General features: G+C 38.3%; 2 protein-coding genes across 29 annotated transcripts in view; one reads left to right on the forward strand and one right to left on the reverse strand.

Moving 5' to 3' along the window:
• Positions 1-3,304, reverse strand: part of LACC1 (laccase domain containing 1) — a 182,046-nt gene extending 178,742 nt beyond the window's left edge. For 3 of the 13 annotated variants that reach the window (XR_007404839.1, XR_003147916.3, XM_025478219.3), the window contains exons 1-3: positions 2,300-2,715; positions 1,565-2,184; positions 364-545 (exon numbers count right to left, since the gene is read on the reverse strand). Coding sequence is in view for 8 of the 13 variants with exons in the window: in XM_025478219.3 (XP_025334004.1) it covers positions 364-545; positions 1,565-2,126 (744 nt within the window). In the remaining 5 variants the exon portion in view is untranslated. Of the gene's footprint in view, positions 1-363; positions 546-1,564; positions 2,185-2,299; positions 2,716-2,770; positions 2,889-3,126 lie in introns of those variants that run through there. The other 10 variants (XR_003147914.3, XR_003147913.3, XR_003147915.3 and 7 more) reach the window with 8 other exon arrangements.
• A 127-nt stretch (positions 3,305-3,431) lies between these two features.
• Positions 3,432-25,865, forward strand: part of CCDC122 (coiled-coil domain containing 122) — a 43,768-nt gene continuing 21,334 nt past the window's right edge. For 4 of the 16 annotated variants that reach the window (XM_025478206.3, XM_025478205.3, XM_035704467.2 and 1 more), the window contains exons 1-5: positions 4,242-4,559; positions 12,514-12,599; positions 13,120-13,235; positions 19,406-19,804; positions 20,698-20,814. In XM_025478206.3, the coding sequence (XP_025333991.1) occupies positions 4,552-4,559; positions 12,514-12,599; positions 13,120-13,235; positions 19,406-19,804; positions 20,698-20,814 (726 nt within the window). In that variant the 5' untranslated portion in view covers positions 4,242-4,551. The other 12 variants (XM_025478204.3, XM_025478209.3, XM_025478208.3 and 9 more) reach the window with 12 other exon arrangements.

Raw genomic sequence — 25,865 nt, forward strand, 5'->3', positions numbered from 1 at the left:
TCTCTACGAAACAAGGCATCAGTAATGATCCTAGTTCTTCCTAATGTTGATTTAGAAAATAATGGCCTTTTTCTCTCACCATTCTGGAATCTTCCTTCTAAATCAAAAAGGGTAGTGCTACTATACTCTGAGAATTAACTGTACTTTTAGACACAAGGAGATTCAGGTAAAAGATGTCTGTCATAGGATTGATTTTTAGACCATTATTGTACAGATCTAGGAAAAACAACCATAAGCATTATCCTAAAAATTTGGGATAAAACACCAGATGCAAAAGTTAAATAGCTTGTTTCAAGTCCATGTAGTCATTAGCACAGTCAAGAATATACTTTAGATCTTCTAAAACGTGAAACAAAATTTTACCTTTATTCGGTAAAATTTCTCCACGTTAAATCCAGCAGCATTCCCCAACCTACGCAGATTTTCTTGAACCACCACCTTGGGATCTCTCCGTTTGGAACTACTGAAGAGATTGAATGAACTAAGAGTTGGGATGTAAGATATTCCACCTGTTCTTGTAGTAAATCCATGTAAAAAAATATCTGCTGAATAGAAGTAGTAAAGATTAAAAATAAACCATGCAAAAGACTATAAAATGTTACAAACCCTCTGATTTCTACAGCTCCCTGTACCTCCATGTGTTCTTGTTACATATGACTTTGTGTTTGCTTTACCTTCCCCATGGGATTATTGCTCTTCAAAGAGTATCCTCTGTCCCACTTGTCTTTGTTCCTAACAGCATATAGCCCACGGTAAATATTGTTTAACCAAAGAGTAACACTGACTATTTAAAATTTCATTCTTGGGGATCCCTGGGTGGCTCAGCGGTTTGGCGCCTGCCTTTGGCCCAGGGCATGATCCTGGAGTCCCGGGATTGAGTTCCACGTCGGGCTCCCTGCATGGAGCCTGCTTCTCCCTCTGCCTGTGTCTCTGCTTCTCTCTCCCTCTCTGTATCTCTCATGAATAAATAAAATCTTAAAAAAATAATAAATAAATAAAATAAATAAAATTTCATTCTTCTGTGAAGGTGCCAATGAGTTAAAGTATCAGAATTTTTAAATAAGAGATGCTTAGTGTCATAAATCTCTTTTTAAAGGAAGGCCGGGGGGGTTGTCGTAAAGCTGAATTTGCATAAAGAAAATTTATTTATCTAGGGGGGCTTTGAAGGGACCATCCCTTGATATCCCTGACCTCTCATATTAGTGAACTCAAAAATCTTATAGTTGGGATGCGGGGGTGGGGTGGGGTGGGGTGGGGGGGACTTAGCGGTTGAGCGTCTACCTTTGGCTCAGGGCATGATCTCAGATTCTGGGGGGGCGAAGGGGGGATTGTGGGGGTGGGAATCAAGTCCCACATCAGGCTCCTTCCACCTGGAGCCTGTTTCTCCTCCCTCTGGCTGTGGTGTCTCTGCCTCTCTTTCTGTGTCTCTCATGAATAAATAAATAAAATCTTAAAAAAAAATTCCTATAGTCTACAAGAGAAAGGTGGGAAAAAAGGTGAACAACCTCTAAAGAAAGACTGTTTCTTCATGTATATAGTAAAAACAGCATGGTGTTCAACATACCTGAGATCAACGGAGATGTGATAATGGTTAACTCTCCTTTCAGTGCTGGCAGAGTTCTCAAATACGTTTGTATTTCATTCTGGATTGCTTCTACTTCTTGAGCTGTGATCATGCTTACTTCAGTGGATTGTTTCAAAAGACCTCCCCTCGAAGTCACCTGTAAGTCTTCAAATTCAAAATTGTAAACACTGGTGAAGAGTTGATCAATAAAAGCCTTCAGTAACGTCTTCCGGTGCATGGATACAATTACCTTAATGCTGCTCAAATTTTTTTCATCAATTTTTTGCTTAATAGTATACAAAGAGGCAGCCATACTAGGATTGCTAACAGTCTCAAATTCTCTCAAGAGAGTTGATAATCCATTGCTTCCTTCTAATTCACAGTTATTATGCGCACCATCCCTTTCACAGCTGATGTTATTGTAACACATTATGCAAAGAAACTTAGCCTTGGCAGCATGGTGGAATCGGACAGCGTCCAGTGTCTTCAGCAAGGCTTGATGACTATTTTTCTGAGAGTTAAACTGCAAACCAAAGAAATCAACCAACACTGCCTCTGCCATCCTTCCACGAAGGTGCAAAGCTCTTCAAAAATGATTTCTGCGCCTCCCAGGAAATCACCTGTAAAGAAAAATTAGCCGAAGAACGCAAGGTCGTATCAATCTTCTTATAGTTACAACAGAAATTTGTACCTACGTTTAAAAGAAAAAGTTTCACTGATCTAAAAAAACATAACCTGGGTGGCTGGGGAATCCCTGGGTGGCTCAGTGGTTTAGCACCTGCCTTTGGCCCAGGGTGTGATCCTGGAGTTCCCCGGATCGAGTCCCACGTCGGGCTCCCTGCATGGAGCCTGCTTCTCCCTCTGCCTCCCTCTCTCTCTCTGTCTCTCATGAATAAATAAATCTTTAAAAACATTAAAAAACAAAAAAATAAAACCATAACAAAATAGACCATTATTTGCCTTAAGAGAACCATGAGACCTGAACCATCTCTTAATTCACTTCTCAGGAAAGTGATTTTGTGCATCTTTCCAACAGAACAACAGTTCCAGTTTCTGTGTGGAAATTTTTTTTTTCCCTTTTTTTACACAGCAAATTCTAAGTAGGGAATTACTGGACTTAGACAAAGTCCTCTTTCTAATTACAGGGTGTCAACTTATGTTACAAGACATCATTAATCCCGACGTGACTGGCATGTTGGGTCCCACCTCTTCCTAAGAAATAGGTTCAATGGAGCTGCACCGAGAATGCGCGCTTTTAAGCGGGTAAAGGCTGAGACGACCCCGCAGTCACAGGGCACTCCGGGTCGGCGCCGGCCCGGACGCGCGGCCCCCGCGGCTCCCGCCACAGGGGGCGCCCCCGCCCCGCCCCGCCCGGCCGCGACCCGCTGACCCGCTGACCCGCGGACACGCCGCCCAGGCGGTTTCCGCCCGCCCCCCGCCCGCCGGCCCGCGCCCGCCTCGCCGAGGACCCCCGCCTCGGGCCCCGAGGGAACCCGGAAGCGACGAGCGCCGCGCTCGGAGCCCTGAGTCCGACCCCGCGACGCCCGCCCCGCCCGCCTCACCCGCCTCACCGCCGACCGGCCACGGGCGCCCCGCCCGGCGGGAGCTCGACGGCTGCGGCCCCGCGGCTTCGGAAGGCCGGGCCGGCCGGCGCCCCGCAGGGAGGCGCGGGCGAGTTCGGGGCCCGGCGAGGCCGCCCTCCGCCGCCCGAGGGAGGGAAGAGAAACAGGAACAGAGGCTCGTAGCCCGAGCGAGCCCCGTCAGCTAGCGGGGGCCGGGGGGCGGGCGGAGCGGGCCGGCGGGCGGCGAGCCCGGGAGGGGGCGGGGCGGGGCCGCGAGGGGGCGGGGCCGCGAGGGGGCGGGGCCGCGAGGGGCGGGGCCGCGAGGGGGCGGGGCGGCCCACACGCCCGCGGGGCTTCTGACGTGCTGGCGGGCAGGTGAGGGCGCCGGGCGGCTGGAAGGCGGGCCCGTGAGGGAGGGGAAGGGGGCGGGGAAGGGGGCGGCGGGCTGACAGGCCAGCGGGGCTTCCGACGGGCTGGCGGGCGGCCCCCTGAGGGGACCGGGCTGCGGGAGGGCGGGCAGACCCTCGAGAGTAGCCGGGCGGGCGGCGGGCGGCGGGCGGCGGGCGGCGGGCGGGCCCGTGAGGCGGCGGGGCGGCTGACAGGCTGGCGGGGGGCCCCTGAGGGGGTGGGGGGAGCCGGGCGGGAGCGGGACGGCGGGAGGGCGGGCCCGTGAGGGAGCGGGGCTTCTGACAGGCCGGCGCGTGGGTAAGGAGAACCGGGCGGCGGGAAGGCGGGCTCGACCCCGAGGGGAGCAGGGCGGGCGGCGGGCGGCGGGCGGCGGGCGGGCCCGCGAGGGGGCGGGGCGAGGGGCGGGCCGGCGAGGAGGTGGGCGGGGCCGGCGAGGGGAGAGCCCGGCGGCCTGAGGGCGGGCCGGTGACCCGGAGGCGCCGGCGGCTGACAGGTTGGCGGGCTGGTGAGGGGAGCGGGGCGGTGGGAGCGACGCGGAGGCCAAATCGCAGACGACCGTTTGCGGATGGGAGTCCTCCCCGCAAGCGCGCTGCCCAGCCCTCGAGCGCCAGCAGTGCGGGCCGGCCCTTGGTTTAACCACCGGAGCCCATCCATCCCTGAGAACCGGCTCGTGTTAGCGCTTGGCGACTCGCCCCATCCAGGTTCCAGTAATCGGCCTCGGGGTGGAGTTCGTTTGTAGTTCTTGGGGTTTGTTTTTTTTTAAGTGCGGTTTTTGTCGTTGTTGTTCCCAGAAACACTTGGTTGAACCTTCCTTGCTGACCGGACCAACACTCCTTACAGCTCCTTTCCTTGTACTGACCAGGTCTTACGTGCCCATTTAAAAATATGGACCCCTCGTAGAAAGCTAGAAGGCAGTAACTCTTAGAATTGTGATAAATTAGCACCCTCGGCTAACCTCGAAGAGTACAGGTGTAGCATACATTTAGAAGTATTGAACATCTACTACGTGGAAGGCAGATGCTAAGGTAAAGGGGAGATGTGTCCAGCCCTCAAGAGTAGGGGAGAGGGGATCCCTGGGTGGCGCAGCGGTTTGGCGCCTGCCTTTGGCCCAGGGCGCGATCCTGGAGACCCGGGATCGAATCCCACGTCGGGCTCCCGGTGCATGGAGCCTGCTTCTCCCTATGCCTGTGTCTCTGCCTCTCTCTCTCTCTCTGTCTCTCTGTGTGACTATCATAAATAAAGAAAAAAGAAAAAAAGTAGGAGAGAGAGTGCTTCCTGTGCAACTGGTTGTGATGGAAAGAGAGACCCCTTTTGTCTTCATTGTTGCTCAGGTGATAAATGCTGAAGAAATTTCTCCTGCAAGAGAAAAAGTCCTAGATACCTGGGAGTTTAGAAAAGCACTTGGAGATGGGCAAGTGCTCCATTCTATTTGACGAGGGGTAATGGGATCACAAACCCAGGATAGGAATATGCTGTTCATATCCCTGGCAGATATTTTTGTCAAAATTTGTGTTTTCATGATTTTTGTAGGGCATTTGTCAAGAACCCTAGCAGTAGATGGTACACCTGATCAGAAGGTGCACACTGCACTCTCTGAGTCTGTTTTATGTTAAATATTACCTTGAGCAAAATAGAGGTCTTTTGAGTTACAACGCTGGATTAAAATATTTATCCCTGTTTTTATAGACAATGGTGGGAATTCTTTTTTTTTTTTTTTTTTATGAAACAGTAGGGGCAGTAAAAATTTTTAAAATATTTCAAAGTGGGAAAGCTGCCAGGGAAGAGATTGTTATTGTGTTATATTTACATACTGTTTCCTAGACTATCTAGCCTCATCTCCTAACTCTTCCCTCATCCTCATTCACCCCACTCCAGTGGTTCTCCTGGCTGCACATCAGAACTACAAGTAGAACTTAAAAACAAATCTAGGGACTCCACTTGATATACATTTGAAATAGAATCTCTGGGAGTCAAGTCTGGGCATGTTTTTCTTTGCTGTTTATTTTGTTTTTAATCTATACAGATGATTCAGATGCATAATTAGGTTTGAAAAAACAACTGCCTGACTCCCAAGCCACTCAAACTAAAAAAGGCTGTTACTTGGATGAGCTACAAGATTTTAGCCTTTACATATGCTATTCCTTGTACTTAGAACACTCTTCTCTTTTTACGCTTACTTAACTGCTACTTGTTTAACATCTTTCAAGCTCAATCATAACTTTCCTTGAATCCCCATTCTCTCACCAGAATTAATTGCTTCTTCCTTAGCATTTTGTCCATGCAGATGAAGGCCTCTCATTGATGCAGTCTGGACCCATAGCCTAATAATAAATTGAAAAAGTCAATTAATCATTGAAGTGTATGCTTTATAAGGATGAACTTGATAGTACATAAATTTTTTCTAAGTTTTTTTTTTTAGAAGTCATTTTAACCAGCACAATAACAGGTACAACTGGCATAAACAGGTTTGGGAACAAACACAGGTAACTCACTGTCAAACTGTACAATTCAACTGATAGGAGCAGAAGTAGGCAGATTCACTGGAGAGTGGTTTCCTAACCGTTCAGCATGATGTGGAAATTAGCAGCTTATGATTTACAAAGAAGATAGAATGAGTTAATTGATTAGAGGTTAAGTGCAGGTAGACTAACAGAGTGACTACTATACATCTACATTTGAATTATTTGACATGGTATCTATCTCCCTTAAAGAGACCTAGAGCATTTTGAGGACAGAGTTGATACCTGGCTGTTCAGGAAACCGTTGGAGAAATCCCCAGAAGTTCTTTAATTTTTATTTTTATTTATTTGAGAGAGAGAGCATGTGCACATGCAAGAGGGGACAGGCAGGGAGAGGGAATCTTAAGCAGACCAAGCTGAGAGTGGAGCCTGGGGCAGGGCTTCATCCGATGATCCTGAGATCATTACCTGAGCCAAAACCAAGAATCAGATGGTTAACCAACTGTGCCACCAGGCACTCTGAAATCTCCAGAAGTTGTTATGTCACCATATAAATCTTAAAAGAACAAGTGGAATTTTCAAAAACTGTAAACAGTTGTTTTTAAGCCATTCACACTAAGATTCATGGGTCTTTCCAGAAAAGTAAATATAATATTGCAAATTTCCTTGTTAAAAACCTTGTGTTAACTTCCTAAGGCTTCCATAGCAAATTACCACAAACCAGATGGCTTAAAGCAACAAAAATGTGTTCTCTCATAGAAACAGAAGTCTCAAATCTAAGTGTTGTCAGGGCCATGTTCCCTTCAAAGTGTCTCATTTTCCTTGCCTCTTCCAGTTTCTGGTGGCTCCAGGTGTTTGTTCCTTAGCTTGGAGCTGTGTGACTTGGGACTCTTATATCTTCATCCTCATATGGTTTTAATGTGTGTCAGAGTTTCAAATCTCCCTCTACCTTTCTGCTATAAGAACACCTGTGGAAATAATGACCAACCATATGAGAACAAGCAAAGGTTATTTATTCAGAGTTTGCTATGGCAGGAGAATCAGCCATCACTTTTGTGTTGGCAGAGTAGCAAAGTTTCATAGTGGAGAGAAGGAAAATCTTCAATGATACCCCAACTTGGGGCTCTTGGCATGGGAAAGCTGTAGGTAGGTTAACTAAAGCAGGACATCCTATGTGATTGGTTAAGAGTGTGCATTTTGGCTTTCTCTGATTGGTCCCAAGTTGGAAGTGGGGACAGAAATTAGGGAAGCTGTTAGTTATTCATCAAACACTGGTTATTTGGGGCCAGTTGTTATAAGACTTATTGTTTAGCTTCTGGAATTGTTATTAGAGATAGTGGTCTGGCTTCCTATGAGTCTGATATAGATAGCTGGATGGCTTCCTGCTCTGGTGACTTTAGATAGCAGGATGGTTTTCTGAGTTGGTTGCTGCAGGTTGTAGGTGAAAGTGCTATATATATATATGTCCGGCCACTGTTTGCATAGTCAGTCTCTTAGCTGTCACTGGATTTAGGGCCCACCCTAAATCCAGGATGATCTCATCTCAAGACTCTTAACTTATTTACATCTGCAAAGATAATTTTTCCAAATAAGACCATATCACAACTTCTGGAGGTTAGGAATGGACATCTTGGCAGGACAAAGGGACACCATTCAACCTACTACAAGCTCCTTGTGGTTTAGAAATCATACTTACAGACTAAAAGAAGACCTTCCTTCTTACTGTTTCTGAATAAAACAAGCAGGTAGGTTATGACTGGATTTCATCATAGCCTATCATTTCTATTTGAAACAGTGGTCTAGCTATCCCTTAAAGCTTGGATTCAAGCTGCTGATCAGTCTCTATGTTTATACTTTAAAACGAGACATTTGGTAGTCCAGTCCTATTACAACATCCAGAGAAATCTCACTTTGGGTAGAAAGCTAGAAGCAATGTGGATAATGTATTGTCTTTGATAGGAGGTTGCCTATATCTTTGATAGAAGTTAAGGAACAGATCCTTTGAGTTTTTTGTTTTGTTTTTGTTTTCAGCATCTTGAAACTTTAATCTTATTGCCTAGTCAAAGAAGAGAATAATGCCTAATTTTAGCAGATCCTAAGACACAAGTATATAATAGGTATTAATAAATTTTTAATGATTCAATAATTAATTCCTTTGGAAGACTCTGCTAATGTTGTAACTATGGTCTTTTTTTACCTGAAGTATGTATCATTCTTACTCATTTATACAATGTATCACGTTTTTCCCACTATTATCTTTACTTGTTGGAATTGAACCACTCAAATTTGATTTCATCATGTTTGTGACAAATATAGGCCATAATTTAAAATTTGCTTGATTCCAGGAACTCTTTTATCTTATCTTTCTCCAGGCTAATTTTTTTTAGCTTTCTCAGTTAAATATCAGCTTTAGAAATTAAGGTACCCTGCCCACTTAGAAAACAAAAACAATTTCACACAAAGAAAAATTATCTGTTTTTTGATTTCTATTCTAAAAGGGTAGAATGAAATTATAAACTTAATTACTTTAACTACCTAGCAGGTTCACATGACAGCTTTTCCCATTCAGAATGAAAAACAGTGCTTATGTGATGTGGGTGCACATATACAATTGCTTCCTCTTAATTCTTCTAAGCTAAAAGCTCTCAAAAGCCCCAGAGGAGTTTGACAGCCTTGCTTTATTTTGCTCATTAACTTAGACGAGGTACCAGATGATGAGTTTCCAAAAGCTGGAACCATGGCCTTTTTAAATTCTCCCAAGAGTCAAATAGAGGGGCTTGCCTCTTCAAAGCAAAAGAGATAATGTACAAATCTAAGTGCTTAATAAATGTTAATTTGGATACTAATTGTTTCAAATTCCATCTTTCCCACTTGTTGGATGTAAGGCCTTTGGCTAATTTCTTAATTTCTCCAACTCTTAGTTTACTCATCTACAAAATATATGTAAAAATAATATCCAGCTTATAGGATTGCTTTGAGGGAAAATAAAGATAATTAATGTAAAAACACTTACAAAAAATGCTAATTATTTGTAAGTACTCAATAAATGTTGACTATAGTTATAGAAGAATGGTATTTTATTATAGTATTATTATAGTATTTGCATTACATTGTTTTCTGTAAGCTAACCTTTTTTTAGTTGAAAGTATTTTTTCTAAATGATTGTGTTTTATACGTAAGTTGGACATTTACCATTAAATACTGTAGATACTGTTTTTTTCATTAGACATTTAATTCATCTTTTTTTAATATTTTATTTATTTATTCATGACAGACACAGAGAGAGAGAAAAAGAGAGAGAGGCAGAGACACAGGCAGAGGGAGAAGCAGGCTCTGTGCAGGGAGCCTGACGTGGGACTCGATCCCTGGTCTCCAGGATCACACCCTGGGCTGAAGGCAGTGCTAAACCGCTGGGCCACAGGGGCTGCCCTTAATTCATCTTTATATTCCTCACAATACTTTGCACATTACATGTATCCACATACGTGGTTTGAATGAAAGAGTAATTAATACTGTCTAGTCTCTAAACTCTGATTTTCATTGATTTACACATTTTTAATGAATTATCAGTAGATGGCAGTAGTTTGTTTTCATTTTTATCTTTTGTCCATTCTCCAGTAGAGATCCAGAAGAAACTTAAACTTTGCCAATTTTTTTTAGATTTTATTTATTTAAGAATGAGAGAGCACAGGGGAGGTAAGGGGAAAGGAACAGAGAAAGAGGGAGAAGTAGACTCCTCTCTGAGCAGGAAGCCTCACTTGGTGCTCAATCCCACACAAGACTAGATCATGACCTGAGCCAAAGGCAGATGCTTAACTGACTGAGCCACCCAGGTGCCCCTAAAACTTTCCCACTTTAAAGCAAATATCCTTTCACAAACAGCTTAAATAAATGTCACTCAAGAGTTGCTTCAGAAATAGAGATCAAGAAGTGCTAGTTATATTTTTATTATTAAATCTAATTTTTTTATTTTTATTTTTTAAGATTTAATTTATTTATTCATGAGACACAGGGAGAGAGAGGTAGAGACACAGGCAGAGGGAGAAGTAGGTTCCATGCAGGTAGCCCAATGTGGGACTTGATCCTGGGTCTCCAGGATCATGCCCTGAGCCAAAGGGAGATGCTCAACTGCTGAGGCACCCAGGCATCCCTTTCTTTGTTTTTTAGATTTCTTCACCAAATTTTTTAGGGAATCCAAAAACAAGACCTTATATTTGTCTTCCTGGAGCTTACAGTTTAACGAACGAAGCAATGTAGTATAAAATAATGGAAATAATAAGATAAAAAACTGTCGAGTAGCAAGAATTTGCTAAATGCTGTCATGTAATTTTTTTAAGATTTTATTTATTCAGGAGAAACACACACACACACACACACACACACACACACACACACACAGAAGCAGAGACACAGGCAGAGGGAGAAGCAGGCTTCCTGCAAGGAGCCTGATGTGAGACTCAATCCTGGATCCCGGAATCACGCCCTTGAGCTGAAGGCAGATGCTCAACCGCTGAGCCACCCAGGTAACCTGATGCTGTCATAAATAATTTTATTTTAGTCCTCACAGTTATTCTAATGAGTTAGGTACTACTATTATTTCTGTTTTATAAAGAATCTGAGGCCCTGCTTGGTAAGAATTTACCTAATAAATTAGTAAGTTGTACAACCTGAGTTCAAAGCTAGCTCTATCTTATTCTATGACCTAAATTGTTATCATGGTATAATAGAGATATAGAAACAATTGTACTAAAGAGAGGGAAGGATCATATCTAGCAAGAAAGATTAAAAAAAAAAGACTTCTTAAAGAAGATGCCATCTGTGATAGAGTTAAAGATTGGCTGGAATGTTGACATGGTAGGAACAGTATTTTAGGAGCATAAGTCTATCATTAGAACAGGGTTAATTGGAGTGGAGACAGACTACAAATAGACATCTATTAAGTAAGTGCCAGATACTGTTCTAGGTCTCTGCCCTCATAGAACTTACATTAATAAAAGGAGATAGAAAAGAAACAAGTGTATATAAAATACCAGTAGTGACAAATGCTATTAAGAAAGATGAGGCAGGACACCTGGGTGGATCAGTGATTGAGCTTTTGCCTTTGCCTCAGGGTGTGATCCTAGAGCCCTGGGATCGAGTCCCGCATCAGGCTCCCCACATGGAGCCTGCTTCTCCCTCTGCCTGTGTCTCTGCCTCTCTCTGTGTGTCTCTCATGAATAAAGAAATAAAATCTTAAAAAAAAAAAAAAAAAAGAAATATGAGGCAGAGTAAGAAAGTGGAGAATGAAGAAGGGGAGGTCAGGTCATGTTTTAGAGAAAATTAATCTGGGAAGACTTCTCTACTAAGATACTATTTAGAAATGGTAAGCAGTGACTGGATTCCAATATAATTTAAAGATAGAACCAATAAATTTTGCTAAAAGAATTACATGCAGCATATAAAAGTCAAGATTCTGGCTTGTCCTTTGGGTAAACAATTAGGGCAGAAGTCCAGGGCCACATACTTGGAAAATGTCTTACAGACGCCTTGAAACATCAATAATGAGCTCTTGTTTATGATTATCTTGGGCAATTCTTGTTGAATTGCCATGGGCTCTACACTCTTCTAGAGACCTCTTTGCTAATGTCTCCAGGGTTTGGGGGCCTGAATAAGAAAAACCTGTAATTTATTGAAAGGAGGAGACTGAAGGAGGAGATTTAGTGATCGTGATGCAGTGAACAGATATCAAGAGTTCAGTGTGGAATATATTAAGTTGAAATTCCTGTAAAAATCTAAGTGAAGATATCACATAGGCAATTTGGAATCAGTCTGGAGCTCAAGAAGGATGTTCAGGTTAGATATATAAATAGGATAAAACCTGTAAGTAGATTTTAAAGCTATGCAACTAGATGACATCACCTGAAGAATGACTATAGAGAACAGGCCTCAGGACTTAGCACTGGGACATTGACATAGATGAGAAAGCTGAGGAGGAACTAGCAAAGGAAACCCTAGACAGAGTCCATAATAACTAATGACTCACTATATATGTAGTATATATGGTAACATACTATGTAATATATATATATGTATATATTATATACACACACACTATTCTAAGCATGCTACATGTATTACTTTAATTACTTAATTTTACATTACTTGCTACATATATATCTTTAATTCTTTAATTTTATATTACTTTAATTATTATGACAGCCCTGTGAGGTTTTGCAGATGAGGACCCTGATCAAAGAAGTTTAAAAACTAAAAAAAAAAAAAAAAAAAAAAAAAAGAAGTTTAAAAACTTGCTCAAGATCATAACAGCTAAAAATCAGGAGAACCAAGATTCAAATAGAGTGCTATTTTCCTCCTAAACTTTCTTACTTAACCATTGTGTTTTAATTCTTGGAACTAATGATGAAATATCATTGCCATCCCTGTGAGATATTAGACAATTAATTTGTTTTCAGGATCACCAGGTTATATGACAGGGGAATAAACAAAACTGAAAAATTATCAAAATTTTTTATTTTTGTAGGCATAAAAGAGGTGAACCAGAAAGGGAGAAAGACAGTAGAATGTCAGGCAACAAAGAAAGGAAGAGTCAAGGAGTTCCTGAAGAAGGTAATGAAGCAATCTCAAGAAATAAATAATTGAAAAATAAGCAGCAACAAAAAAGTAGTATGATAGAATAATTGTGTTAAAATATTTAGCCAAATAGAATAGAAGGAAGCCTTTAAATTTCTCCAGGAAGAAACTTACATGGTGTTTAGAAAAGGCATAACAACCTGAAAATGCAGGCCTATAATGAAAATTCATCAACTATAATTGCTATATAGTTGTTACGGTAGCACTGTAATTATGCATATGTGTAAGTGGTCTGGGTAAAAAAAAATGAGGATAATCAAAATATTTATACTGTTCCACACAGGAACAGGTTTAACATTACAGTAGGGATTTCTAAATTGTGTATTGTTAAAGCTTTTGATTTCGGTTTTGTTTATAGTCAGGGAATATTACTAACCCTAAGTCTACTTTATTAATGAGAAACATCATATTTTTCATGACTTTGAGTGAAGAAATAATATCTTTCTTAGAATGTTTGCACTTAAATTTTTATTATGTACTTTATTCTTTTGTTCAGCTCTGGCTAACCAAGGCACATCTTCATTAACTGATGCAGTAGAACAAGTTGCAAAGCAACAACAATCACAAACATCAGAAATAGAAAAAAACAAAAAAGTTCTATTACATTTGCAGGTAATCCACCTTATATAGTCCTTTAAACGAGTTATTACTTTCTTCAAAACGATATTAAATTGTTAACAGGAAAGTTATTAAGGATACTTAATTTTGAGAGGCTTTTTGAAACTCCTGTTTTTCATGTTTACTCCTTAATTATTCTGTTATCCCAAAGTAAAGTCTATGTAAGTAATTCAGTTTCCTGGAACATTTTACACACCCAATATATAAGGATTCAGCAATGTCCTTACAACTGTAGTATGTACATATAAAACCCAATGTATCACCTAGAATTATTTTAAACTCACTTCTACTGATAGTTTTTCCTAAAATACTAAATTGAAGGAAGGTTAAGTTTTTAAGCCAATGTTTTTAAAGCCATGGCTTGTGAGTTATAGTTGTCAGTGTACATTTCAAGTTGATAGGAAACATTTTTGTGTTCCTTACATTTCATAATATATTCATAATTACACTGCAGGGAATCTGGAAGCCATGCTTGTTTTTTTGTATGCAGCACAATTAGATGTAACTATACTCTGTTAATGTAGCTAAAGAAGCAAAAATGGGAATGGTATCTTTACTATGTGCTTTGTAAAGGTTATTATTAAATATATTATAGAAGTAACAAATAGGCTCTAGAGCCCAGCTGCCTAGTTTGAAAGAAGATTTGCTACTTTTGCTCCATGGTTTAATTTCTCTACCCTTCTTTTTTCATATTTGTAAAGTGGAGATAATTTATGACCTGCCTTCAAGGTTTTCATGAGGATTAAATGAATTAATATTTGTAAATATATGTAAAGTATCCTGCTGGGGCTCTGGTGGACAGTATAGAGCTGGATTTTGATGTTGGCTTTAGGTATTAATGCATCAGCAGATATATGATAATAATTATACTATCATGGTAATATGGTTCTCTTATAAATATTTGCATTGCATTTATCACTTTTAGAAAAGAATACTTTTTTGCAAGAATATAATACAAAAATAATAATGTCTTAGCTTTTATAAAGACATTTTATGTAAAACTTCTGTCTTCAATGAGTCTCACAGATGTTATTTCACTTATATTGAGGGCCTACTTTCTATTAAGCATTTTGCTATTGTCCTGACTTGTCTATTGAAGAGGTCAGAAAAAAATAATCATACTCAAGGTAGAAAAGTGAACAATAGAGGCATGAACACAGATTTAACACTGAAGGAGGAATGATCACAAAGTGATGTTTCAGTTGAGCTTAAAAGAAGACACTGGAGTTTACTTGAATAATTGGGTATCTAGGACAGGTTTAAGGGTTAGGGGATGAGGAGGATGGTATCCTAGACAAGATCCTGAGAAAATTCACAGAGGCCTGAAGTAGCATCTGATACATTCATAGAACTACAGTTGATCCTTGAATAATGTGGGTATTAGGGGCACCAACCTCTGACCCAATTAAACCCACATATAACTTTGTCTCCCCAAAAACTTAATTACTAATAGCCTACTATTGACTAGAATACTTACCAATAACATAACAGTCACTTAAGACATATTTTGTAAGTTATATGTATTATATACTGTATTTTTATAATAAAGTAAGCTAGAGAAAAAAATGTTAAGAAACCCACAAGGAAGAGAAAATAGATTTACAGTAACTGTACTATCTTTATATATATATATATATATATATATATAAATATATGTATAAATTTGCCTATAAATGGACCCATGCAGTACAAATCTATGTTGCTCAAGGGTCAACTATATATATAGTTTGTTGGCAGTATAGCATAAAGTATATTTTGAGAAGTGGTGGGAGATACATACTTTGATAAGAACCCTGGACGTTATTCTAAAGGCGATAGGAAGGTTTCGATGGGCTTTAAGCAAGAGAGAAAATGATTACATTTATATTTTGGAAAGAGAATTAAAGAAGCACAAAACAATACTTTTAATAATCTAACATTCATTCATGATAAAAACTCTAGCAGGAGTAGAACTTCCTTAATCTGAAAAAGGGTATATATATCCCTTTATGAATCCCACAGCCAACTTCAAACCTCATAGTGAAAGACTAAATGTTTCTCTCCTAAGATCAGGAACAAGGCAAGGATATGTGGTTTTATCACTTCTATTCTTTCTATGGTACTAGTGGTTCAAGCAAGTGCAATCATGAAAGAAAAATAAATAAAAGGCATCCATACTGAAAGGAGGAAGTAAAACTGTTATTATTCACAGAAGTAAGTACAACCACTTAGGAAACAGTTTAGTTTCTTAAAATATTAAAATATATTTACTGTATAATCTAGCCATTAAACTTCTAGATATTTGTTTACCCAAGAGAAATGAAGGTATATGCTTAATGGAAAACTGCATACAACCCAAATACCCATCAGAACAAAGTGTGGTATATCCATACAATAGAATGCTACTCAGTGATATATCAGCACTGATATATACAACAATGCAGATGTATCCAGAAATAATTATGCTGAATGAAATATGTGAGACTAAAAAAGTATATATGATAAAATTCTACTTATGTAAAATTCTTGAAAATGCAAGCTTTAGTGACAGACAGCAAATGAATGGTTGTCTGGGAATGGAGAGATGGAGAGGGAAGGATGGATTGCAAAGTAGCAGGAGGAAACTTGTGGGTAAGGGATATGGTTATTATCTTTATTGTGATATCTCATGAGCATAAAAGTAAGTCAAAACTCATCAATTGTAAAGCTTAAATATATGCAGTTCATGTAAATTCTACCTCAATAAATCTATAAACAAGGAGAAGGAGGAGAGGGAAAGAAGAAGGGGAGGAAAAAGAAGGAAGCAAGAGGAGGGGTTAGGCATGAGGAAGAAGTAGAGGAGGAGGAGGAAAACAATATCAATGAATTCCAGGGAAAGCATAGAAATGAATTGAAGAAGGAATTGACTAAAGCCAGGGAAAAATATTAATAGTCTATTACATTATTCCAGGAGAGAGAAGAGATGATGACCAAATCAGTAGAAATACCATCTTTCACCAGAATGATCAATAGTGTCAATAACCTGATCTAGCTGGCACTGGATATATCCCTGTGCTTCATTCATTCAATCATTTAATATTTATTGAGCATCTTCATTGTACCAAGTACTATTTTAAGTACTGAGAAGATAATGGTAAAGAAGATAGACAAAGTTACTGCACTCATGGGGCTGACTTTCTAATCAGGGGAGGCAGGCAATAAAGAAATAAACAAAAAAGGTAATTCCATTAATTGATGTGTTACAAAGGAAATGCAATAATGTGTAGAGAGTAACTCAAGGGGGAGGATAGATGGTTAATTTATATTTTAATTCAGGGAAAACTATTTGAAGAATAATAATAAAGCTGAATTGTAAAAGACAAAGACCCCAAAAGGTAATAACTAGAGGTAGAAAAGTCTTAATGTTGAGAGAAAAATTACAAATACCCTCAAGATGGGAAGGCACTGGGCATATTTAATAAACAGAAAAGAGGCTGGAAGAGGGGAGACTAAAACATGGGAGGGAAGGCACAATAAATGGTGACTAGAGGATATATGACCTTGTAAGCCACATTAAGGAATTTGAATTTCATTATTACCACAATAAGAAATCATTGGAAGGTCTTGAGCAGGGAAGTAATATGATATGACTATGTGCTTGAAAGATTCTTCAGTCTGATGTGTGGAACATGATTGTGGGAGAGGGGGAAAAACAGAAATAGGAAGACAAGTCAGGAATCAGGCCACACTACAAAAATTGGTCAGAAGTGAATTTGGGATTTTACTTTAAAGGCCCAACCATCAAGCTTTGCTAGTAAATAGGTTGTGTGGTAGGGGCTTAGATAAAGGGAAGAATCAAGATGACTTGTAGGTCTTGAGTATTAGGTGTAAAGTGGTGCAATTTATTGAAATCAGGAAGACTAGGGGAGGAATGTGTTGGGTGTATATATTATTCTTTTCTGATCACATATAGTTTTATTTTTATTTTTTTTTTTAAAGATTTTATTTATTTATGATAGTCACACAGAGAGAGAGAGAGGCAGAGACACAGGCAGAGGGAGAAGCAGGCTCCATGCAGGGAGCCCGATGTGGGATTCGATCCCGGGTCTCCAGGATCGCGCCCTGGGCCAAAGGCAGGCGCCAAACCGCTGCGCCACCCAGGGATCCCTCACATATAGTTTTAGATGTCTGTTGGGTATCCAAAGAGGAATGTCAAGTGGGCATTTGGAATATCAGAGCTGGAGATAAAAATTGAAGTTCATCTGCATGTTGTATTTTTCTCTCTCATCTCTGCCAGGAAAAGGATAGCTGGGTGTGTCTTTTTAATACACTGACCTATCCCAAAATTATATATTTATTTAAAGATAATGATGATGTTAGGTAGAAGAGGAAAAAAAACGAATGGATGATGGTCTGTGGAGTTGTTGTTGTTGTTTTTTTTTAAAGATTTTATTTATTATTTATTCATGATAGAGAGAGAGAGAGAGAGAGAGAGAGAGAGACGGGCAGAAGGAGAAGCGGGCTCCATGCAGGGAGCCCAACGTGGGACTCAATCCCGGGACTCCAGGATTGCGCCCTGGGCTGAAGGCAGGCGCCAAACCGCTGAGCCACCCAGGGATCCCCTGTGGAGTTGTTTTGATGGGAGGATCTATAAAATTTTATAAACAGATAGTAAAGAGAAGGAAGGAATTAAGGCTGGTTCCCAAAGTAGTACCATTAATTAATTAGTTTGGGAAACTAGGGGTGTGGTAATTTGCATTTTTGGTCCCAATTCTTCATCTATATTTATGTCTATATGACTGTGTCTGTACACCCTTGCCACATATTATTACAGTGAGTGGGTACTTCTACCCCTTGACTGAGTTTCATCATGTGGCTAGCTGAGATGTTAACAGATATTATAAATAGAAGCTTGAACAATCTCTTCCATAATTGTACTTCCATCTGCTATCATCATGAGGACATGCCTAGCTTAGCCCACCATATTTAAGATACATATGAAGCAAAGCCAAGACACCTAAGCCAGCCTTGTCAGCCAAACCAAACCATCTTACTGCCAAGCGACCCCAGACATTTGAGCATATCTAACCAATGTCAACAGCTAGCCAATTCCAGTTGCTCCCATTCATGTGAGCAATAAACATTTATTGTTGTATGTTACTGAGTTTTTGTGGTTCTGACAATAGATAAGTAATGCAAGGAAGAACAGGACGGGAAGGGGAGTAGGATTAGTCTGATTTGGGGTACATGATGAATATGAGATTAGCCAGTGACACCTAGGTATAGGACTCAACAGCCACTTAGGTTCTGTGAATCATCGGCATATATGTAGCTCAAGATGTAAGTATGGATAAGATTACCCAAGGAGTATACATAGAATAAGCAGAGGAAATTATGATTGTGACCTGAAGAAGACCTGTATTTGAAGGAACAATGGAGATTGAGAAGGAATGCTCAGACATCTGAGGAGAACCAGAGAAGAATGGTGGTGTGAAAAGTAGGTTTTAAAAAGGAGGTGCTGTGAGAAATGCTGCCCCAGAGAGGTAAGACAGACATCTTTATATACATTTACAAATAAGAAAGTAAGCTTTGGATAGGGCAATTAAGTTTGCTATGTATGATCATACCAACTAGTAAATGGCAGTAGGGCCCTAGAGTCTAGATCTTTTGATTTTTACTAGGGCTTTATCATATTATCTTTCTTCAGTGTATACTTCTGATGTCCATAAATATATTATTTAAATGATTGTAAAGTAACTTTTATATATGAAATGTTACCACAAGGGATGAAACTTTAATATTTTAGATGAACATTAAAAAGTAAGAAACAGAGGGACGTCTGAGTGGCTCAGTGGTTGAGTGCATTCGGCTCAGGGCGTGATCCTGGGGTCCTGGGATGAAGTCTGGTGTCGGGCTCCCCAGAGGGAGCTTGCTTCGCCTTCTATGTCTCTGCCTCTCTCTCTGTGTCTCTCATGAATAAATAAATAAAATCTAAAAAAAAAAGTAAGAAATAATTCTAGGCTACCTCTAACATTATAAAATAATTTTGTTACTTATTGAATGGTTACTTTTATTGTATATCAATTTTTCTATATATGATAAATATGTTTTTGTTGTGATTTTACTACAGACTTATGGATCAAAACAATAACATTTTTATGTTGAATATCATGAGTTAGTACTAATAGTACTGAAATATTTTACAGAGTGAACTCCGTGAGCTTAAAAACCAAATAGCATCTGTCTCTGCAGAAACTAAAGAAACAGAAAGGCAAATTTATCAGCAGGATGCTGCCATAGAGAATGCCAAACTTCAGTGTGGGAATCTGGAAACTCAAATCAAATCCTTACATACAGAAAATGTAAAGCTTCAATTTGACATAGAAGCAGCCCAGGAACACTTTGAGGAATATATGATAAAATATAATGAATATTATACAAAAATAAAAGCGCATAAAGATAGTTTGGTGGAGGTAGAAAGCAAATGGTCACTGATGACTGCACTCCATGAAAAACGAGAGCTTGTTAAAAAACTAAAAACAATGAAAGAGGAACTTATGCAAAATCTCCAAAATCCAGAAGGAAATCACATAAAACAAGTACAGGTTTGAAAAATCACTTATCAGAACTTTTTTTTCTATTACTCCTTTTTTGCAAGTACACTTATTAAGTGATGAATGTATCATTAACTTAATAAAATACCAATGATTGCCATAACTAGATTCAGAAATTATTTTCACAACTTTTAAAAACTTAAATATGTGAGTTATGTAACAACTACACCAGATGTACAAATGAATAAAGGAATTTCTCAAATCCCCTGTGGATTAATAAAAAAAAATGTAGTCAAAATTGCAGTGAATAATTAATCCATTTGTTTTAGAAAGTGTGACTCACAAAAATGTTGAAGCCCTAGCTTTTTAAGCTAATGAATCCAATCAATTCAAATAAATTTTATGTGCTTAATGCTGTTATACAAACAATATCAATAATTGTACCTTAAGAATTTTTCTATTTTTAATATTATTTTTTGAAGACAATAGGAGATATCCACTTAAATGGATATCTGTCATTTCTTACTAGAGAATTTAAAAATATCCTTCGTACTGTTGCTAGGCAATTGCTACTATGACTACCACTTTTCTCATGTCTTATTTACCTTTAATTTTTATTTTAAGTTCTTATTTTTTTATTATTTTTTTCTTTAAATTCAATTTAGTTAACATATACTATATTATTAGTTATTGTTGCTAGGCAATGGACACTATGACTTTTAATATCTTATTTGCATTTAGTTTTAGTTTTAAGTTTTTAAAACAAAGATTTATTTGAATAATAGTTCTTTATTCTTTGTATCAAAGTAATATTCTAATACTGTTTACCAAAATTAAATGCGATGGCTAGATTTTTAAAAAAATTATAGAAATGCTGAAAATATTTAACTTATATTGACCATTCATTGTTTGACTTGTATATTTTAAACTTTATAAACATATAGGAAGACATTACAAAGCTAAAGGATACAATTATCACTGTAAAAGAATCTATCATTGAAAAAACTTATTTTCTTGAGGAAGAAAAAAAGACACATGAAAAATTAAGAAAAGAAATAGAGGTAAGACTTAATTATATGATTTCAAAGTTTTATGGTATCATTTCTTGAGCTTATACTATATAATTTCCATAGTTTACTCTCAATTTCTAAAATAGAGAACAAAAACTATAAAAAGTAGTAAAGTTAAATCATTAACAGATAGAGACAACTCCCTCATTCAGATACTTAAATATGTGAAATGTATTCAAATAAAACAAGTACTCATTTCTATTAAAATGTGGCCTAGAATTACTACAGTCTCATTCTACCAGCACCTTGGTTCTTGATTGATGGCCAGAAAGCTATCAAGGGCTATAAAGGGCTATCAAGGGCTATCAAGTCAAAAAGGATAACTATTACTAAAGAGATATTAGAAACTCCTTAAAATAAAGAGACAATGGAAGTCATTAGTATTCTAAACCTCTCTGACTTCATATTTTCAATTGTTAAGAATCAAAAAACATATGCAAAACTGAAAGATTAAATTTGGGGTACCACTAGTAGACTTTTATGGTCATTATTGTTTAAAGGAATGGAGAACAAAAATGAAAAAGAATATGTTGTTGAGGGCAAATAAATAATTTTCACTCTTAAGACAATTTGAAAACTAAAAGATGCGTTTGCTTGTGGCTAATTTGAAATAATAAAAAAGCATCTGAGAAATTTGAAGATAAAAATTCTCATTTTTATAAAACATTTATCTAAGAAACATCATTACTTATATTTTTCTAGTAATTCAATTTTTTTTACCCTCTAGATAAAGATTTATTATAAAACTAAAAAAAGTAAGACACTATCAGTGGCATCAAAATAAAATTAAAATGATTAATGAAATAGAAAAAAGAATCCAGATATAATTCATTATAAATGGTACAAACAAAATAGGTTAGCCACATGGAAAAATAAACCAAATTTAAAAATAAAAGTGTATTCCTATATTATAACACATGTATAATCACTTACAGGAAGATTAAAGACAATTTAGGAGACAAACTTATCCACTTGTGTTAGAGAAGTATTTCTTTTAAAATATACACACACAAAAAAGTAATATTTAATCATGAACTGCATGTTTAAATATTACTTTTGACAAGATCATAAATTTCTAGATTATTAATAATAAAAGCACCATAACAATAGAGAATACAAGACTCATTTGAGAGAAGGTATTTATGATTCTATAAGTAATTAAGAGATAAGAAGATGTCAAACAAGCCAGTAGAACATTGAGTAAATGATATGAAAAGTCTTATTTTTGGAACATACTAAAAACAATGGGAAAAATGACTAACCTAATTAACAATAACAGATCGATAATTAAAACCACAATGGGGTCCCATATTTAGTCCCTCATATTATCAATACTATAGTTGTTAAGGAGCACTAGAATTTTAATATACTATTGGTAAAAAGCATTTCAGAAAAGAATTTGAGATTACCTATTAATTTTTTACTCTAATATTCTTTACTGAGGTATAATTGTTATAAGAGTAAGTATATAAATTAAAACATTTAGCTTGATTAATTTTGACTAAAATATATATTTACACCTGTGTTGCCATCACCTACTAAATCAAGATATAAAACCATTCATGCTCAGGAAATTATTTTGTGCCCCTTTCCTTAGGCTACCACTATTCTGATATTTAAAAACAACTTTATTGAGATACAACTCACATACTATATGAGTCATCCATAGAAAGTGCATAATTCAATGGTTTTTAGTATATTCACAGATAATTTGTAACTATTACCACAATTTTAGAAATTTTCATCATCTCAAAAAAGAAATTCCATAATCATTAGCTATGACCTCTCCATTTGTCTATTGTATTTACCTGTGTTTTGTCCTACCATATTATTCCTGATGCTCTGAAATTCCTTTTACCATTTCCTTTCTCTCTAGAAAACTTCTAAAATCCTTATTTTAGGATAAGTCTATTAGGGGCAAAGTCTTTTAGTTTTTTGCATCTGGGAAGATCTTGATTTCCCTTTAACGCCTGAGGGATATTTTTGCTTCACATAGAATTCTGAGTTGACAGTTCTTTCCACAGTTGAAAAATTCCATGCCACTTCTTTCTGATCTCCATGACCTGATGAAAAATCGTGTGTCACTCAAATTGTTTTTCTCCCTATAGATAATGGGTTTGATTCTTTTCCTTTTTTAAAAAAAATTGAAGTAGGATTAACGTACAGTGTTAAATTCATTTCAAGTTTACAATATGTCAGTTTTATACATTACTTAGTACTCATCACAATAAGTATACTCTTAATTCCCTTCACCTATTTTACCCATGCCCCCACTTCCCTCAGGCACATACCAGTTTGTTCTCTGTATTTAAGAGTCTGATTTTTGGTTTGTCTCTTTCTTTTGTTGTTTGTTGTTTTGCTTTTTATTTTTTTTATTTTTATTTTTTTAAGATTTTCTTTATTTATTCATGAGAGACACAGAGATAGAGGCAGAGACACAGGTGGAGGGAGAAGTAGGCCCCATGCAGGGAGCCCGATGTGGGACTTGATCCCAGGTCTCCAGGATCACAACCTGAGCCAAAGGCAGAAGCTCAACCACTGAGCCACGCAGGCTCAGGATTGTTTTGCTTTTTAGATTGTACATATGCGGGCAGCCCGGGTGGCTCAGCGGTTGAGTGACTGCCTTTGACCCAGGGCCTGATCCTGGAGACCCGGGATCGAGTCCCACGTCAGGCTCTCTGCATGGGGCCTGTTCCTCCCTCTGCCTGTGTCTCTGCCTCTCTCTGCCTCTCTCTGTCTCTGTGTCTCTCATGAATAAATAAATAAAATCTTTTAAAAAAAAAAAAAAAGATTGTACATATGCATGAGATCATATGGTGTTTGTCTTTCTCTGATTGACCTATTTCACTTAGCGTTATACTCTCTAGATCCATCCATGTTGTTGCAAATGGCAAGATCTCATCTTTTTTATGTCTCAATAATACTCCATTGTGTGTGTGTGTATACATATATATATATAAAGCTTCTTTATCCATTCATTTATCAATGGACACTTGGGCTGCTTCCATAATTTGGCTATTGTAAATAATGCTTTAATAAAATAGTGGTGCATATATCCTTTTGAATTATTGCTTTGAGTAGACACCCAATAGTGGAATTACTAGATCATATATAGTAGTTCTATTTTTAATTTTTTGAGGAACCTCCCTATATTGTTTTCCACAGGGGCTATACCAGTTTTCATTCCCCAAACAATGCATGGGAGCTCCTTTTTCTCCACATCTTCGCTAACACTTACTTCTGTTGTTTTGCTTTTAGCCACTCTGATAGGTGACATCTCATTGTGGTTTTGATTTGCATTTCCCTGATGATTAGTGATGTCCCCAGAAGGAGCCAGTATCACTCCAAGATGTTTGATTCTTGCTGCTTTCAAGATTTCCTCTGTCTTTAGTTTTCAGAAGTTACTGTGATGTGTTTTGGCATGAATTTCTTTGGATTTATCCCATTTAGATCCTCTTAGGTACTTGATTTTATAGGTTTATGTCTTTTGCCAAATTTGAGAATTTTCAGTTATTTTTTTAAAGATTTTATTTATTTATTCATGAGAGACACAGAAAATCAGAGACTAGACAGAGGGAGAAGCAGGCTCCTTGCAGGGACCCCAATGTGGACTCGATCTCCAGACCCAGGATCACACCCTGAGCTAAAGGTAGATGCTCAACTACTGAGCCACCCAGGCATCCCAAGAATTTTCAGTTATTTATTTGAATACTTTTTCCAGTGCTGCCCCTTTTCTTTTTTCCTTCCAGAACTTTGATGACACAAATGATCTTTTTTATAATTCCACAGACCCCTCAGACTCTTTATTTCTTTTTTTCTGTCTCTCCTCTCTGTTGTTCAGATTGAGCAATTTACCGCGTTCTGTCTTCCTTTCATTGATTCTTTCCTCAGTTCCTTTTATTCATATTGGTTATTGTATCTTTTCCACTTGGTTCTTTATATATTCCTTTGCTGAGACTTTATGTATTTTTGTTTCAGGCATGCTTATTGAAGAATTTTTATGATGACTGCTTTAAAAGGCTTGTCAGATAATTCTAACTTCTGTGTTTTCTTTGTATTAGCACATGTTGATTACTTCTTACTCAGTTTGATGAGTGATTTTCTATTGAAATATGGACATGCTGGGTATTACATTTTAAGCCTCTGGATCATTGTTAGCTCCAGATAGTGGTGAAAGTTCAGATTCTCCAGTCTGTCTCCATTGACACTCAGGGAGGAAAGAGAGGATTACTGATACTGGTGGCCATAAGTGGTAGTTCTTACTATCCACTAGGCCTCTACTGATAACCTTCTGGTTGGGACGGGCAGGGACAATACAATTGAGCTTCTTATGTGGCCTATATTGACAACAGGTGAACATGGCATTGTTACTACTGAGTAACAGTAGGTGGCGAAAGTCCTAACTCTCTAGTAGGCCTTGTCTGACATTATGTGAGAAGCGGGAGGGATGCCTTGTTACCCTTAGATTGGAGTAGAAGTCCAGGATCCCCAAATGGGAGTCACTGATACCAGAGGGTGTGATTTGTTACCTTCCAGGGTAGATGAAAAGCCCTGGCTTCCCAATTAGCATCTTCTGACACCACCCCATCAGGAGTCTACTTGTCCCTCTCCCTCTGCTCGTCCCACCACACTCTCTTTCTCAAATAAATAAATAAAATCGTAAAAAAAAAAAAAAGTAATGTACACACACCCTTTGAATCAGGAGGTAGAGCCATTGGATCATAAGGTAAGGTCCATGATCTTTCTAATTCTTAATGTGTTGTTCTAACAATTATCACCACCACCACCACAACTACTTCTACTACTACTACTACTACTACTACTACTACTACTATCTTAATTTATAATCACTTCATACTGTTTCATGGATCTTTACCCTCTGCTCATGAGGCTGATTGAGTAAATATTAAATTTGGTCTTATTGGGACCCTCTAGGTTCATTGTTAGCTCCTTTCAAATCCATGGCTTTAACTTAAGCTGAACATGGCATGGGGGATAAAATTCCAAGGAGCTAGAATGCTAGAATTTCAGCATCAGCCCAC

Source organism: Canis lupus, chromosome 22 (assembly GCF_003254725.2).
Source record: "Canis lupus dingo isolate Sandy chromosome 22, ASM325472v2, whole genome shotgun sequence".
Classification (NCBI taxonomy): domain Eukaryota; kingdom Metazoa; phylum Chordata; class Mammalia; order Carnivora; family Canidae; genus Canis; species Canis lupus.